The sequence below is a fragment of the Numida meleagris genome, chromosome 19 (assembly GCF_002078875.1).
Source record: "Numida meleagris isolate 19003 breed g44 Domestic line chromosome 19, NumMel1.0, whole genome shotgun sequence".
In the NCBI taxonomy this organism is placed as follows: Eukaryota; Metazoa; Chordata; class Aves; order Galliformes; family Numididae; genus Numida; species Numida meleagris.
Window position 1 is genome coordinate 6,568,372 of NC_034427.1, and position 18,571 is coordinate 6,586,942.

At 41.4% G+C, this 18,571-nt stretch overlaps 1 protein-coding gene across 2 annotated transcripts in view; it reads left to right on the forward strand.

Moving 5' to 3' along the window:
- The window catches only part of PHACTR3 (phosphatase and actin regulator 3), a 95,162-nt gene that overhangs the window by 47,280 nt on the left and 29,311 nt on the right, over positions 1 to 18,571 (forward strand). The window contains exons 2-7 of one of the 2 annotated variants that reach the window (XM_021416905.1): positions 3,000 to 3,161; positions 4,035 to 4,112; positions 8,058 to 8,249; positions 11,294 to 11,497; positions 15,086 to 15,350; positions 16,301 to 16,548. In XM_021416905.1, coding sequence (XP_021272580.1) covers positions 3,000 to 3,161; positions 4,035 to 4,112; positions 8,058 to 8,249; positions 11,294 to 11,497; positions 15,086 to 15,350; positions 16,301 to 16,548 — 1,149 coding nt within the window. The remainder of the gene's footprint in view (positions 1 to 2,999; positions 3,162 to 4,034; positions 4,113 to 8,057; positions 8,250 to 11,293; positions 11,498 to 15,085; positions 15,351 to 16,300; positions 16,549 to 18,571) is intronic. The other variant, XM_021416906.1, reaches the window with a different exon arrangement.

The following is an 18,571-nucleotide window of genomic DNA, read 5'->3' on the forward strand; positions in this document are numbered from 1 at the left end:
TGTATGTGGGAACTGCTTTTTGTGCTGTCAAATTCTTATCTCACAAGAAGCCAACCTACACGCAAAAAGAAATGAACTGACTGGGAATAAGGAACTCCAAGGACTTTCTTGTGATTCTTATTGCCAGTGAGACCATTTACTCGTTATTTATGACTTCAGGACATCTGTCTTACTATGTCTTCATCTATTTTTATTTGTGTCCATCTCTCCAAACGTACACTGTAGGAACTGCATATGGTGTGAATGTACAAGGTGATAAAACCATTTGCTTAAGAACTGTCTGCGTCGTATGAGAAAGCATTAATAAATTAAAAACAAACAACATGATAATCTCCACTGGAACATATATTTTAGCTACTGTCTTTTCTTTGATGTTTGATTTTTATCTGTATTTCATCTGTAGCCAGTCTAAAGCATAAATCTTTACATTTCCAGACTCAAAAGGGCAGAAGGCAATGGAAAAAACCCAACATTTACAGAGCTGATGAAAACTACAGAAGCACTGACGTGGCAGGGCATGTAGGGAATGCTTAATGCCTTTGCAGTATCTCCCCATTCTCTTTCATAGAGAATATCTAGACATATCTCTACATTGCTAGAGGCACACATTTTTGGGTTTGAATGACTTCCTGGTTCCGTTTAAATTCCCTGCTATCTGGCAAAAATGGTAAAGTGATCTTATGCTACTAGCGTTCAATAAAACGCATGGATAATGCTGACATCTACATCTGAATGAAGTGCAGCAGAAGCAGCAACTTGCCGAAGTGCTGCTTTAAATGAGCTTCTCATTTTATCTTCACTCACATGCTCAAGAAATTCATGGGGTGATAGGAGATGTTCAAGCAGCACTGCAGCCTCACAAACATGGACAAGGATGGCTGAGCTCAGGCTGCCCTGCTCCACTGCAGAAGCTTCCAAAGGCAACGATCTGGTTTAAAGTCTGATCTGTAACTCTGCTGAGATGAGCTAATTTTGTGAACATTTCCATTCCCACTCAAAGGATGTCACAAGCAATGGCCAAATGTTATTTTCTGAGGCTTCTATTGCAGCTTTAAAGTAATCATAATACCAAATTAATAGCAGATCTACTCTGTCATTTTCCATTCTCATCGTCATCTCTGTAATCAAGAGCAGCTCTACTTCTTCAAAGTTTTTTTCCGTGATACTTCTTATTTTTGAATGTGCAATTAGGAGAGAAGTGTGTTATCTTTTGGCACTCTAGCTGTGGTCTGTAGGCTACTGTTCTCCCTCTGTGCTCAGCTCAGTGCTAGTTTCTGTTTCAGCTTCTTAACATTGACCTCCAAACTAAACCATAAATGTCATCTTGGGTAGACACGATTCTTTCAAAAGCAAAAATATATTTATATGTACCTTTTAAATCTATTCTAAATTAAACCCCAAGATAAACGCTATGGAATGAGACAAAAGAATTTTACAACATAGAAGGAGAATCCACTAGGCATATTCAATGAGAGAGGCAAAAAAATTTCTACAGCCTCTTTGTTCTGATAGTGCACGTGGCCAAGTTTTCAGTTTTTCTCCACTGAATGATTCATCTCTATTACCAGTATTTTCAAAATTAAATGGAAGGGGAGGAATGTGTTCATTCCCCTGCTGTGTTTAATAATCTTCCAGAAATTGTTTCCTGTTTACTTGGAAATCCCCACCTCCATGCTGTGATTTAAGCATGTTCACCCTGTTAACTTAAAAACAAAACCTAGAAGATGCTGTATAGTTTTTATCTTGCAGTCATAAAGCAATTTGTAATAAATGTTTTTCCAGAGAGAATTACTTAGAAATGTGCATATGTTCATAGCTCCACGTTGCTTATTTGGATCGTAAGTTATTACTGAACAAGAAACTGTCATTCAGTTTTTATTTATGTACCACATCTGATGACTGATGGCAGCTTCGCATTCAACAATCACTATATTGGTGCTCAAATACAAATCTCAGTGAAGCCATCAATAACCCCATTTATGGAACCGTGCTAAGTTCTTTCATGGTACAGGCCAGCACACAACTGTGAACAGTCAATATATTATCATTTTACACGGCAAAATTTTGAGTGTATTTTCAAGACGAAATATTAAAAATACTTAAATTGCTTTTCCAGCCAAAATGTTATGTGTGAATTCCTGTGGCTTGGCAGGAAAAAAGGGAAAGAATTTTCCCCTTAGCTTCCTTAAGGAATAAATTTGCACAATAGCTGCAAGATTTTATTTACATAGCATATATCAAACAAACTATTCTTATTTAAAAGCATTAGCTCACACAAGTTGGTGTGTTCTGTGCTAGCTTATGTGAAGAGAATTCATTTAAAAGACAGCAATATCCTGTGGCCTGAGAGCAGAACTGGCAGCTGGGTTCTCAGAAGGGACCTGAGCTTTCTCACAGTCTCTTTAGCTCTTCATAAAGGTCTAAATTTTTCTAAATGAACATTACATTTCTGTGATTAACTGGAGCCTGTGTGGGCCTAATTTGCAGATGTGTTCAATTTCTACTGCGAAAGCTCTTGGGAGTACCCAGCTCTCCTTGTTTCAAAAGGCTCTAACACACAGTTACACAGCCCTTGGGAGGGAGAGTAACACCATTCCCTTGGTGAATCAAAGTCAGGAAAGAGATGGAATAAAGCATAGGGTGCATAAATTCAGCACATCCCCCTCTCCATGCACCTAATAGCCTTGATAGATCCCTGAGAGATGGCAGCAGTGGAGATGCTCAAGTATTTGGCATCCAGACAGGTACTGTGCAAGCCTGCAACCCGGAGAGCAACTGGTAGGAAGCAGCAGACTGGGACAGTGAGGTGGAACATCTATTGCTGGCATCCTTCAGCCTGCCCACTGACTCCAGTGACACAGTGACAAAGCCTGGTGCTGCTTCCCTCAGTGACAAGACCAAACACTTGTTAGCTGGGGAGCCTCTGTTTACCTCCCCTTTTTAAGTTTACGCTGAAGCACCTTGTCTAACCGCTGCTTTCCTCTCATTTCCCTTCTCAGATGAGATGGAGCAGTCCCCTGCAATGCGTTCTGACTACTTGGTCTCAGGGATTAGAACTCCGCCAGTGAGGAGAAACAGCAAACTCGCAACACTGGGCAGGATCTTCAAACCGTGGAAGTGGCGGAAAAAGAAAAATGAGAAGCTAAAGCAGACCTCTGCAGGTACGATGAGAACAGTCTGACGCTGCACAAAGCAAAGCTTATCTTGGGAGAAATGTGCTTGCACAGAAACACTCGTGATGACCTGATCTAAACCTCATTCAGAGATTTCAGCATGTTATAGATTTATAAGATTTAAACCTAGAAAACACTCATATAGGCTGACTTCCTATATAGTACAATGTAATAACATTTAGAAGAAAAGTTCAAAATATGAGTGCAGCACAAACCTCGACATTGACTGCTTTCATGGAGTGTCCCTTCTCCAAATAGGCTGCATTTATGTCCCTGAGCATCTTCACCCCTTTTGTTTGGGGTGAAGATTATATAGGTCACAATAACATCATGAGAAGTGACAGGAGGGAGCTACAGCATGCAAAATGCCTTCCCTCAAGCAGCTGCCTGCAGTGGAGGAGCCCAGCACGTGCACTGCACACTCTCGCTTCTCACCAGGGACATCCCAGATCAGTGAGGAGACAAACTTGCTTGCTTTTTCCTCAGAGAAGATGGTGCAGTTCCCTCCACTTTCCTGATCCCCTCTGGAGTGTCAAAGTGACAGACACCACCGCCTGCAGCAGCTCCAGTACACCGTATCAAACAGCACGAGGGCTCTAATACCCCTGTTATTCTGCTCTCAGGGTGATCAGTAGCATCTTAGATCATAAATCTCAACCCTGTGTGCTTGATTTTTCTGTTTTAACAAAGGAAAAAGCACAAATTAGGCTGACTGGTCCACGTTCCCCCCAAATTCCTTGCAATTCTTTCCAAGCACACAGCAGTTGAAACTAGAGAGAAATTCCTCATTGCAGTTTTCTCATTCAGTTATGGAATGCTCTGTTGTAAACTGGTGCTGTGTCATGCTACTACTTCTTGCAGTGCTGGAGAAGAAGATGACAGCACGACAAGGTCGGGATGAACTCATTAAGAAAGGCCTTCTGGAAATGATGGAACAGGGCAAGTAAAAATTCTTCATCTTTTTTGATCAAAATCTTTTTTCAGTACAATAGGAAATGATTGCAAAAGAAGAAAGTCAACAATCATGTGAATAAAAAGAAAACCTTGAGTACAAACTGATAGAAAAAAAAATCAGTATTAGGCTGTTTTGTTTGTTTTCTTTTTAAATTCCTCCCTGATTCAAGCAGCCCATACAGTTTAATTTTTTGATGTTTTTTCCACCTTGAATGCAATTCCAGCTTGACTGGATTTATACATGTTGTGAATCTGAGCTGGTGGATGTATTTTATACAATTGCACTAAACCCAGCTAAATCCAACGGCCAAGAAAGTCAGCTACAACTGGTGCAAATATAAACTTAAGCAGAACAGATGCATTCAGCAGGGAAGCTTAGCAGTACAGCCCATGACTCCCAATCTCACAAAATGATACTAACGTGATGTTTTTCAGCTGCCTTTCTGGGTTGTGACAAAACATATCCACTCTGTGGTTCTTCATTCACGTGCAAAAGTGAAGCATTTCACAGTAAGATCATTTTAAAGCTGTCCCAAGTACAAACCAGATCCAGTAGAGGTCACTGAATGAAGAAATGCACAAAGGTCTGTGGTTCTGTGTATCACTGTTTCCAAGCCCTAGCGGATGAGTAAGGGATGCAGAGATCTGGGTGGCTACCTGGGTGACTATTCTGCAAGACCAAGTGAGCTCCCAGTGTTTTGGACAGCACCCCAATTGCCATTTACAGGTAAACACAGATTTAAAAAAATCCTCTTTACTTTGAAAACTTTATAGCAGAAAGCATTGTACTGAAGAAAGATTGGCCTTTTGAGTTTGACCAATCTGGTAGATAAGAATGATGTTCTTTGAAAGTAATAATTGAGTTCCATTGTATAAAACAAATGCCATGACTATAAATAGCCTGTGGGACAGTACTCAGTGATGCTATGCTGGCGTGTAACCGAGCAACAGAAGAGTCAGAAAAAAAGTATTTTAAACAGGATTTTTCTTTCATTGCATTAAAGCAATTATATTGTTTTATTGGATATATTTTAATATGGGCTAATATGTTCAAGTTACAGTAGCTATAAAACCATCAGCTTATTCAAAAAGGGGAACTTTTAGAAGGCTCATTTTTAATGCCTTTCCACTCAGCTCTTTCTGCCTCTCATTCTAGGTAACTAGTTGTCCTATCAGCACTACCTGATTGAAAAATACACCCCATATCTGCTGAGGGTATCAAATTTCCCCATAATGTATGAATTTGAAATCATGGGTATCTGAGCATTGCGAAACAGCAGTAAATAAAACAGCAAAGTTGCACAGAGCTCCTATAAACACCGAACCAGCTTACAGTACCACCCTGTGCCCAGAAAGGAAGCGTGGCTAACAGTCAGCTGAAGGACATTGCAGCTGCCTCCAAGATATTTTTCTTTACACAAAATGCTGTGAATCTCCAGGGTTATTTTATTATATTATCAGCAGAAGCAGCTTATTAACTGGTATCAAAAATTGACCCAAATAATTCTCAGTAAATGATTAGTGCCCTACTTGGACTGAGCTGAAGTGGCAGCAGTTTCAAGGCTAAGTCCTCATTTATGCAGTAAGTTGCAATTGTCAGAGCAGCAATACTATGCTAAAAAGACTGCTGTAAATCCCTAAATCCCTCTATTTCATCAGGCTCTACTCTACTTCTAGATACATGGCTCCTGCTCACTTTTCATAAACAGCCCAAGCCACGATGAAGCTCTATTCTGAGAAATCTGCAGATCTGCTTCATGCATTTACAATGTCACACTCCAGCATCACAGCACAGGGTCTGTCAGGCAGCATTTTGAACCATACTGCTGGCTCAGAGCAAGCCACTGAGCTAGCACAGGCTCTGCATCAATCTGTGAGCAGCCCAGGGTGATGTTGTGCCATCCTTGCTTTGGGGATGAATCATCCCAACAGGTTATGTCACCCTGTCTCCTCGCACAACCCCAAAACACAGCTGCCCAGCCATGCTGCACTGCCAAATTTGTGCAGCCCGAGCTCTTTCTGTCCTCTCCGGACCACTCTGCTCATACACGGCAAATACCAAGCTGTCCTTGGAAGCTCCTGAACCTGCCATAGGGCTTCACTGTAGCTTACAGGGAGCAGGTCTAGCACACAGTGGGATTCTTTCCCAGATAAATCACATCCCTGCTTCTTCTCATTACTTTGCAGTTCCCAAGGCTCTGCTGCTTTCTGTGCTGGGATTTGCGCTTTTTCCCATTCCCAGACTTTCTCTAAAACATGGTGTTGGGAGCCACTGCCAATCAAAGCAGAACGTCCACTTTGCTCTATGCACAAGCTGCTCATTTCTGACCAGGAACATCACTGCTCTGAGTCTCAGATGTTCCTCAACAGAAATTCTTCAGCAGGGCTGTCTTGTCATTACTCCGTTAGTCATTACGCTCCCATCGGCTGGGATCTAAAGGAGCTCATGTCTCTGTCTGCAGCTCTGTTGTGGCACAGCTGTCAGCAGCCTGCCTTTCTGAAGGACGTGAGGAACGTGCGAAGCAGAGTTACCTTGAAAACGTTTAGGGAGCTTCCCCCAGTATTTCTCCCCATTGCGAGCACAAAGTGAACCAGGTGTAGCTGTGCTAACCGCAACGAGAGGTAAGGGCTGCCTGTCAGGTAACAGAGGCAGCTGTTAATACACCAATGATTATGTACAGGCTGCCTTCACAATGAGCTGAAATGTAGGCAATGAACTTTTTCCCCCTCCCCTTCCCTGTATCATAGCAACTGTGCTACTGCAGGGACTATTTTAAGAACAGTAACTTTTCACCAAACGTGATTATGAGGCAGACTGAGCTCAGCGTACAAAAATACTGCATCCGTTCCGCAGCATCTCTGGGCCAAAATCTGATACCCTTACCCAAAAGGGCAATAAATTACTCTGCAGATTGCCCAAATTGTATTAAAAAGGGATAGCTGTGAGTGCTAGCTGGTTTTAAATCAACGTAGAAGAAACTTGTCATGATATCATTGCAAGGAAACAGCCCTGTCAGGAGCTTGCAGAAGGGAGTGTCTAGGGCTGAGAAATACAAGTTAGAAGTCAGGGGTGGACAGCAGACTTGTCCATCAGCATGGGCAGATGGCAGGAGTGGGAAGTAAATGCTTTGGGTTGCAACAGTGACGTTGATCTTGTAAATTTGGAGCCAGTCAGGCAGTAAAAGGATAGTTTGTATTCTGAGGAATCTTGCCTGAATAGAGGAATACTAGAAAAGCTTCAGTCATCAAGATGCATACAGCTGCAGGGATCACTGGCACAGAAATCTTTCAGAGTAAGCAAAGAGAGCAGTTTCTAGGTCCGCATGAGGAGGGATTTGAATACCTGATCAGCTCAATTATACAAGACACGCTTTTTTAAGCTGAGTAACCAATACTGCGCCCAAAACCTACAGCTTGGTAGAGAATACTAGCAGTCCTGCCAGCATTACCGCTGGGCAGCTGGATGGCAGCGTGCTGTGCATGGAGCCTGGCACGACCCAGACATGTCAGAGCAACCTGTGCTCGTGCTACAGCGTGAGCTCTGCTCACGGAAGGAATTGCCTCCTCCCAGAGCCCTTTGATTTCCTGTGCTCATGCCCATCTCCCACACAGCAGGTGCTTCCAGGGCACAATGGTCTCCCTGTATATGCACAATGGCTAATTAGCCAGGCTGCTGGGTGCCCACGGAAAACGATGCCTTGTCTAGAAAATTGTGTGAATATTAGAGTCCAGATGGGCTGATGTCCATAAGTTTTACATTACAGATGGTCAGCACTTTTAGAAATGAGGTGCTTCTCTAAGAGAAATCTCAGTCCCTGACTACTTTGAAATTACTACAGCTTTGAGACTCACTCTTCTAGAGAGGATAGCAGGGGGTTTCGGCTTTCATTGCTCATGGTTTAGTTAAGAATAAATGATTTGGTGTTGTAGATACTGAAGGAAAAGCCTGCACTGGTGGTGATGATGCCACAAGAGCAACGCAGAGTGATGCTCCAGCTTGTGTGCCCGTGTGCCAGGCACTTGACTCTGAAGAGATGCAGCAAGAGAGTACAACAGCAGCCACAACAAATGTAACCTCACTTACTGAAGAGCTGCATTTGGATGAGCTGAAAGAAGATGCAGGTATGGCATAAAGATGTTTCAAAAAAATAAAAAATTAAAAGATAAATCTGCTCAGCTGCTGCACAAGGAGTCAAATATGTCAATGTGGTAGATAGCCAGAACACCTCATTCAGCTCAGCATCCACATACTGAGTTAGCAATCATTATTTTTTACAACAGTGATTTTTTGAGACTGCTACCAAATTGAGGGACCACACAAGTCTTTGCATAATGGGATTAGTTGGATTATGAGACAATCCAGTCTTGGCGTGGTGCTCTTTTGGAATTAGCAGTGACTGCTGTGAAAATGAAACAAGTTTCTCTCAAAAAGTTTCTCAAGCTTCTCTGCCAAGGCTGAAGTTGTCTGCCCTGGCTTAAGGAACAATGTTCAATGCACAACTTACATCTACATCATCACCCTGCAAATACAAGTGCAGTTCGATGCTGTGAGTACAGATAAGCTAAACCAAACCCTTCTCATGCAACTGTGCTCTGGCAAAGCACATCTGTCAGACCAGTTCACTGGGACCAGAGTGGCCAGGGACAGCTGGAGGGTTTCCACTGACTTCCTGACAGCTTCTCATCCTGAGGTTGCAGAATAAAGGTCAAGGACAGGACAATGAGGAAATATTTGCAGAGCTCATGTTTGTTTAATACGCAGAAAAAGAACTCCCTAGGCAGAAGCAGGGCAGCTTTGCCCACCTAACCTAGCCAGTGGGTGTGGGGACAATCTCAAGGGGAAGACTTCTACCTAGTAGCAAGGTGGCATTTTGACAAGTGGCTCTCCATAAGTAATTATCTACTCTGGCAAGGAGTCTAGTCTTCAGCCCTTGGACTATTTTCAGCAGGAAACATTCACTCTGCAGTATGAAATCTGTTAATAGGTTTGTGCACTCAAGATTCAGGTCTGCCTTCGGACTCTGAGTCAAACACACTGTTACTACAAGAACAGTGACAAAAAAAAAAACAACAAAAAAAAAAACAAAAAAAACAACAAACAAAAAAAAACCTACCAAAAAACAGAAGCAAACCACTCTTTTCTGGGACAATAAAATGGTCAGTTTTTTAGACAACAGCATACAATGTTTCTGTGATACCACTCTGAACATGATCAAGATCAGAAACAAGATGTGTTTGAGGCCGAGCCTTCCCTACAGGCGTAGTCCCACTGTGGCTGATCCTCTGTGCTTGTTCTGAGCATCTTCTCATATCACAGAGAGTGAAATTACTGCCAGAAGAAAGTACTGTTCAACTCAGGGAAAAGCATCCAAATATGACTGATTTTCTTGGCAAGCTACTAACATCTTTCTACCTTAATTTTTCTTTCATATTCCACATATCTTCTATGCTGTAGGCACAAAAATCCAAACTGATGTCAGCCTACAACAAAGCATTTTTCCCTAGAAATGTATATTTAAAAGGAAATTATTTAGTAATTTAGGCAACTATCACATAAGGAAGCTTCCCTATGAAGCGAAATTTCACAAGAATTTGTCTCCTTACGTGTATTTATTCTAATTTCCTGTCATTCTTGAATGACAAATACCCATTCCTCCTCTTCTAGGCACACTTACTCATCTGTTTGTCAACAAATTAAATGCTATTATCTTGCCAATGCTATTGTTTCCAACTGTTCTGGTGCTTCCCTATGCACTCTGAACACCAGGATGCTGAGAGAGAGAGAGTGAGCTTGTATTCCAAATAAGCCATAAAACTGAGCCAAGAAAAGGTTTGTGATGTGACAGCCGTGAGTACCGACTTCTGTGGGTTTTTAGGAGATGGTCTAGAATGGTTTGGAGGGAAATGTACTTTGTTTAGACAATGCAGGCTGCTAAAAGTTGGGGATTTACCATTTATCCAGCCCAAACAGTTTGGACAGCTCTCATGCCAAGGGGAGACTTTGATCTCCCCATTTGGATGAGTGCTCTACCTGCTGGGCTGGGACAAACAGCCTTCATGGCTGCTACTGAGCCCATGGTGTCTGGATGCATCTTTTGGAAAAGACCTGCCCAAGTCACTCAAGCCTGTCTGTGGGTCCCCATGTATGCCAATAAAAGATCAGGACACATACAGAGTGCAAAAGCCAATCAGTGAGGCACTGTACAAGTCTAAGCACTGCCAGAATCAGCTAGTATCTCAGCAAGATTCAAGGATATTAATTCTAGACTTAGTCACTGAAATTCCACCTATGTCCTGCTTCAGTTTCATGCCTTTCAGGATCTATTTCCCTGTGCCCTTATCACAGACAGGCCAATTTAACAAACTGCTCAGTCATTCAGTCTGTACTAACTTGAAAAGCTGTGTGCTTTTGCCATCTTTCAGGAGACAATCCTGAAATGAGTGCTGCTTCACCATCTCACATTAAGGCTTTGGTGATTGAATTTTTTTAAGCACTTCATCCATTCTCTGTTCCACACTAGTTACTGAGATCCACCGGTAAATCTTTTTTATGACAGACTTTTCTTGCTTGCCAACTTTAGCGTCAGGAAAGATTCATCAGTTCTGGACTTGGGTGCAGTAAGAGACAGCAAGATGCAAGCTGACGTAATGTATTAAACAAGAAAAAAGTAATTTGTGAAATAAACGTACACAATGAACAACTGGAAAACAAGCTTTCATGCAGTATTACAAGTTTAATACACTTTGCCCTTTGGCAGCATGTTCCCAGCACAGACAAGTAGTCACTCAGTAGCACCTCACCATTGCAGCTGCACTGCTGTAAGAAAATCCACTGGAGTTCTCAAAAGTTGCTTTACCTTGCTGTCTTCGTTAATAAAAAGAGAAAAGGAAAAAAAGCTTTAGGGAAGGAATGGGAAGTAAATGAGGCTCACCAGTCTTTCTCAGGAGCATAAAAACTAACATTTCTTCAATATCCTCATACATATTATTCTTTACCTGCCTCAGCTGTTTGGCTATTTCACAGAATAATTATTTTTGGTACAGTAAAGAAGTGCTTCTAGCTGAGTACCGTGTGTTCCGTTCTTCTGAATGTTCCTGGCATTGTCTCCTGGCTGATCAGTATTATTAACTTCATTTTCCATTAATTTTACTCATCTTCTTACTAGCCAAGAAACCTTCAGCACCCATAGAAGAATTAGAAGATGCCAGTCTGCCAGCATCTGAAGACAGTCCACAAGCCTTACTCGTACCTGAATCCACAGATTCTCCCCAGAAACTGACAGAAGGAAACCCAGCACAGCTTCCCAGCCCTCCATTGCTCCCAGCTCCACCACCTAAGGCAATCTCCAAAATCACAAAGAGTGTAACAGGTCAGTCAATGCCAGTCAGTACAGACTTTCCCATCTCTTATACACTGTTCACTGATGCGGTACAATTTTTTTCTTACATCCTTTTGCAAGGCTAGTGTTTGCAAGCTACTGTGAATCAGGCTGGTTATAGTGAATGAACAGAACGCTTATGAATTCCTTGAACTGAGTGATCCGGATGCCCGATAAAAACGCACTATCTTTGTACTGTACATATATATCTGGGGATTATTTGTTTTGAGTCTACTACTCTAAACACATGTAAAACAAATCAAACCAACTGCAAACATCTGCTGAATCAGATGCTCATATTGATATGACATGAAACATGAGGAAGATTTTTTTTTTTTTTACCTAGAATCCTACTGGATAACAGTAAAACAGCCAAAAGAAAGTTCAAGTCAATAGGCTTTGTAGGTTTCTGTCTTAAGGTTTTGCTCTCTAGGGTAGTTCTAAACTAGAGCTATGAAATCTGGTCTAATTACACAGAATGCACATAAGTGATATACCTGGCTCCCACAAAGCAATATTCCATGCCAGACTTCAGTGAATGTTTCAACAGCAGTTCCTCTGGGCCTGATTTTCTAATGTATTGCCAATGTTACTACATTTTCCAACATTCTGGCACTACAGAAGGGGTGTTAAAGGGAATATGATTTTAGTTTCTTCCAATTTTAGGGCCCCTACATATGGTAAAAGCAGTTAAAAGGTCCTTACTGCAAATTAGAATCAAGTCTTGACATCTAAATGCCAGACCTGTTGGGTATTTAGACTTTTAAATGACAGCCATTATCTCAGCCCTGATTTGCATCCCCACTGGCACAAAGAACAGGGTTTTCAAAGTCACCAGGAAACAAAATATCAGAGAGACACTGATCAGACTACTGGAGCTCACATAAAACATTGGGGTTTTCTGTCTTTTTGAGGAAAATTACAAATATTTGTTTCCAATGGAAAATGTCCATATTTTGTCCACACCTAGAGGCCATAAGAGTTGAAGTGTGACCTATATTCAAGATGGTATCACAATGCTTCTTGGAGCTATTGTTCAGATTCTCACACCATTCTCTGCTATGGGTCAGGCTCTAGCCTTCCTCTTCCACCTTGCAACATAAACCAACCAATCCAGGACACCCCTTTGTCATTGCTCAACTGATGAGAGACAAGTTCTGTGTTGGATTTACGCTGTTTGGAAAACCTAGCTTGCAGAGAGTAAAAAGATTATGGATCCACTATGCACTTAACAGCATTTTGAGTTTAGGTATTTTGCTGCTTAACCTATATATTTCCTGTAACATCCGGGATATTCTGAGTTTTGGCATTTCATTTTCACCTAAATATTCCTCTTAGTTTTCTCAATGACTGCAGTTAAGTATAGACCTTTATTCAATGGTGATTGTACATTTGTTTATTTTGGTTTGGAAGTGGAGGCAGTGGTACGTTAAAACTAAACTAATACTGTCAGTGACTGAAAGGGGATACAAATGTAGGGAGAGAGAGAAACAAAGAGCTATTACAAAAGAAAAGGAACAAAGAGGTTGAAAAGCTCTTTTGTGTTTGGTTTTTTCCCATTTAACAATGCTGGAGATGCTGTTAGCAGTGGAGTGAGGAATAAGCCAAGCACCAATTAATCACAGAGAGAGGGGGAACAGGGCAAGGTGCCAAGACATCACTTTGCAAGATTATTCACCGAACAGCTGTTATTAGATTGAATAAGGTGTGATTTAAGGAAACACAATATTGGCCCAAGCTGCAATGAGGACAAAATTGGCTGCTGGCCCATTTCAGGAACAAGCAAATATAAAGATAAAGCAAAGTGTCCTCCCTTCATTCCCGTTTTGGGGTTGAGTTGAACCCAGGGTTCCAGCTCTGAGAAAATGCAGCAACCCTCTCCCATTGTGCAGAGGGGGAAAGTGAATTAAGAGGTGTGTTTTCATCTCCTCAGGCCATGAGCATGGACAACTGAACATGAATGTCTTCTGTGCATTTCCACAGGAGCACATAATCAAAACTGCTATTTGAATGCCAAGCAAACATCTTTGCTTAGCAGAGGTTGGCTGTCTCCTGGACGAAGAATGTCCTGATCAGCTCCAGGCTGGGAAGGTGCCTCATTGCCAAGGCACTGCACACTGGGCACCTGGACACTTGAAATGCTCCTGTGCTTTCAGACATTTTCAGATTTTTGATAGCATAAATTTTAGACCAGCTTGACCTCTGCCTCTTGGATGCATAAAGAGTTAGATTCAACAACTCTGGGCACTGATTAGGGTTCTGGGTCAGATGGAGAGAAATGTGCAAAAACACCTTTTGATGTTTCTTAAAAAATGAGATAGACCTCTCTTAGAATATGAAAGCAGATTGGCATCAATGCTAAAATCTCCTTGCTGAGGATACTCTCCTGTCGAACCTTTAAAAGAGACTGGGCTTAGTCTCTTTAGAGACTCTCAAATTTGATGTTTGAATTCGGCTGTAGCTACAGGAGCTCTCCTTCCCAACAGTGATTTTACTGTTGCCCTCATTAATTCTGCTCTCTGACCCCAAGACAAGTAAAAACAGTAAACATGTTCTGTGACAACGAATTTGTACAGTAGCTGTACAAGCTGTGTCAGTTTAAATTCCTATTTACAACACTAGGTGGCAACAAGAGAAAAGCAAAATCGTTCTGCAGGAAGACATCAGGTTGCCTTTTTGCAAGCGGACTGAACTGTTGCAATAAACACCACCATATGCCAGGAAGTTCGGGACTGAGATATGCAGAAATAAAGGGGAAAGGGAAAGAGAACTGCAAAACAGAAAAACTAATCAGCATCTTTTCAGCCCAAGTGTTCAAAGTACCTTAAGAATGCAAAACTACCAAATTTACTAGGGAAACATCTGCTGTGTTTTGGACTCAGGTGCTAGATAATTTATGCATCAAAATCTAGCTTCCAGTAAAATGCTTATACAGTATAAAAAAATCTGAATTGAGATGCAAAACAAACAAACAAACAAACAAAACATGTTTGCTTGTCCTAGCCTTCTTTTTCTGTTCTTAGTGCTCAATACCACATCTTTCATTTGGATTTCATTTGGCAAGTTTTCTTCTGTGAATGTTTTATTACAATAATTTTGGCATTTCCTCAACTGGTGTATGAAAGACAGAGGTCTGAGCAGTGCAGCAACCACAGAAGAGCAGATAATAGACACTGGTACATTTTGTCCTGAATGACAACCACGGTGCATAAATTTTAATACAATCTGCCAGAGTCCAGCAGAGAAAGTGCTAGAATGGAAAGCCATCACAGTAGAGGACATCAGTAGTTAGGAAGAACAGCACTGACCATCAAGATTGCATTGATGGGCTGGGAAAAGGAGAATATGATTGTGTGGGAGAAAAGGGATGGGGGGGAAGCATCTATTTTTCTACATCAAAGACACAGACATGCATAGCACGAGCCTTTTGAATTCAGATGGCCACTCAGCTTAACCAGTTACCTCTTAGCAAGAACCAAACATCACTATTTTCTTCTATCAAATCAATTTCAGTAAAGGCTCTATGCACCAAAATCCAAGAAGTATTGCATGACCTCTTACCCTCTTGTGTTTTGACAGCAGGAAGCGACACAGATGACCCCGCCATGAAATCTCCTCCTTCCACTATCCTGAAGAATTATGTAGTTGTCGGCTCCTCCCAAATCTCAGGACAAGCTGCCCTCTTCCATTCCTCTGGCCAGAAAAGCTCTGAGTCCCACGTCAGAGGACAGGTAACAACGCCGACTGGCTCCCCTCACCTGGCTGCTGTCCACCTGCCTTTACCTCCCAGCAGAGTCATTGAAGAACTCCACAGGGCTCTGGCCACCAAACACCGGCAGGACAGGTACCTGCAGCCTCTTGGCTACCTGGGTGCATGAGGAGTCATTCCACTAAATCATTTTTCTTGGTAAACGTCCTTATCCTGTTTTTTTTTTTTTTTAGCATTTTGTCTGCTTCTACAGCTCACCTTCATCTTCTTGAGGTCACTACTTTGAACATCTGTCCATGGTTAAAGTGCTTAAACAGCAGTTATTTCAAAGTATATTCTTCCTTTATAAAGAGGCTATTGTGACAGAGAAGTAGGTTTTCAAGCAGGTACAAACATTTGATAATATTTGCCCCACTGCAAAAGAAACTCCTCCAAACATGAAGTTAGAGTAACTAAGGCAAATTGTCCTGTAAAGGAGTACATCTGAGAAATGCTACTATTTCAGTGTCTCTCAGCTTATACATGAGTGTATACAGTATACATTTTCTAATACAAATGCTTGTGTGGGAATACACTGGGTACTTTATCTGGTTTTCATTATGAACCCTCCTCTGTATTAGAGAAAGACAGAGATAACCTGTGAAGTTAGTAACATTTCTCACTTCCTTAACAGCTCCTGTCATGGGAAACAGAATCATGCAATATTATTTCCATACCCTGTTAAACCTTTGTTGTGATCATAAAATATCAGAATGAGAAAACTTCATGTCATGTGTGTTTTATGTTAGGAGTTTGCACTTGCGTGTTTTCTTTAAATCAGTACAGCATAGCACGTGGTTATATATCAAACAAATACATTAATCTCTACCCTTCTGTACCTTATTTTTATGACAAAGCTAGATCTCTATGCTCACCATTTTCAGCACAGTCTTGAGGATGCCATCCCCTCTTCACCCACACTGAACTCTCTGTCCTGGCTTTTATGAGCTACAGGCCATTCTAGTCATTTTCATATCGTGATAAGTTTCTACTGTGGCACTAAAACAGTGTTTTGTAAAAACTGGGCTGTGACCTTCCACCCACAGCTTCCATGGAAGAGAAAGCAAAGGCTCTCCAAAAAAAAGAGTGGATGTCCGTCCATCCAGAACATCTAGCATGGAGCGCAACAAAGAAAAGGAGAACTCCCTGAGTTACAGCAGTGATTCAGAAAATAAGCGGAACTCGGTTAAAGAGTCGGATGAGAACAAAGAAAACCTGATAATGAACTCAGAGCTCAAGGAAGACTCTGTTTTTTATCAGGATGAGGAGGTTTTGAATGACTCCATTATTTCTGGTAAGGAAAGTTACTTATTATATTATAAAGATATACTATTGAAGCCTAACATAATGCTCTATACGTGCATCAGAAAATATTGACTAGTATAGATTACTCTGTGTGGTGGCACAACACAAATCCAAGGTTATAACACAAATCCAAGCCACAGAAGGTTTCAGCTGCAAAGTGTCTGAGGTGGCTGCCATGGATGAATACTTGGCAAGCTAGGCAACACTGTGGCTTAAACTACAGGATTCCTACTGTGGGATGGTTATATGACCCAGAAGAAAGCAGCATTGGAGATATGATGCTGCCCATTGATATGGTGCAAGCTGGAATGTAAGCAAGGCATTTCTGGTCTTGACACTGAGTGGCACTGCTTCTGCCAGCATTCAATTCAAATGCATCTATTTGCATTTTAGAGAGAATGAGAGATGCAGTAGTGGCAGGAATAATACCAGAATAACATACTGAAAAGCTCCAGGTTCTTCCTGGTTTTAAAAATCTGGGCTGGTTTGAAAACCAGGGTACAAATTATCAATTAATCCAAAGTTACTTTCTGATTACTGTACTGTGTTTTCACATCACCAAATCAGTCATTGCCACTTGCATGTAGCCTTGAACTAGTGCAAGCAAGGTCTTTGCATTAGTGCACAGTATTTGGATTTACCTTTTGCTTGATAGAAAGAACAGTAAACATACAACAAAATTAAATGTCAGGATTCGATTGAGGTTGAACAGGAACTTTTGTCAGGAACCTGCAGACCACATGTGAAAAAGGTGTGAGTTCTCAAAGCATTTATGTTGACGTAGCTGAGCTGCCATAAATTGTGAAGCAAGGCACAACTAAGATTCTGCCTGAGCTACCTTGGTCATGGGACACACTGAAATTGAACACACCATACTGACAAGGAAAAAATAACCCTTAGGAAGAAAATACTTAGATAAAGGTATCTGCAGGTTCACTTTCCACTGAGATAGTGATCAGGAGGGATTTTGTCTCAAGGTGTTGACAATGGATATGGAGTTAACTGGTCTGGGGTTTTGTTTCCTTTGTTCTCTCACTTTTTTGTTTAATTATTTTTTGTTTGATTTGGTTTATTTGTTTGAATTCTGAAACATCAGAAACGGGTTTCTGCAGAAGGTGAAATAACAGAACTGGCCACCAGTGGGCCAGTCAAGATGAGAACAGACCCCGCTGGTCTATCTGAAGGGGGTAACACCATCTCCCTCCTTTCATTTTGTCTGGCAGGTATTATTTTTCAGGAATTAACTCAATTGGTCAGGCATGGGAAGCAGCTCTTTGGACTATCAGATCAGCTTAATCCAGCTCTCTTGCATTTTTATTTGGTAAAATACCCTAAAGATTAATGAGTGCATAGTGCATATGGACCATGGGAGTGGCTATAGCATAAGCCTTTTAGAAATCCTAACATCTGGATGAAGTGAGCACAGCTTATCCTGTGTGGGTTGTACGCTCTCTACTCCTTTAATACTGCAGCAGGATTTGGGTTAAAGCTGAGATTTTTCAGTTATGATTTGTGTTTTTAATTTCACGAAGTAGTAGACTTTTGAAGTCTGCAGAAGAGTAGCCTGGGAGTAGTCAGAGCTCGGAAGAGCAGCTACGTTTTACTTTGTCTCAAGCAAAATATTGCATTGTTCCATCTCACTTTGAAAATATAAGCTTCTAGGGAACATATTGAGATAGCTTAATTCAGTGTCTCCACTTCAGCTTCAAAAACTGACTTCTTGCAAAAAGGTGCATGCAGTCTTTTACCTGCACAGCATAAGTTTCAGCTGACCTTCAAAGGGATGAGGACAGCAGAAAATAACCCTGACTTCATCAGAGCAAATAATCACTGTGATTCTAGCTCTTGCTCTCCCATAATCCAAAGATCAGATATAGCATGGCATGGCAGGTACTTTTATAACATCCCAATGAGAGCAGGAATAATTCTGCATGCTCATACCTCAGCTGACACTGATAAATGGGAGAATAACCATTTAGAGCACACCTCCACAAACAAAAAAAATACAATAG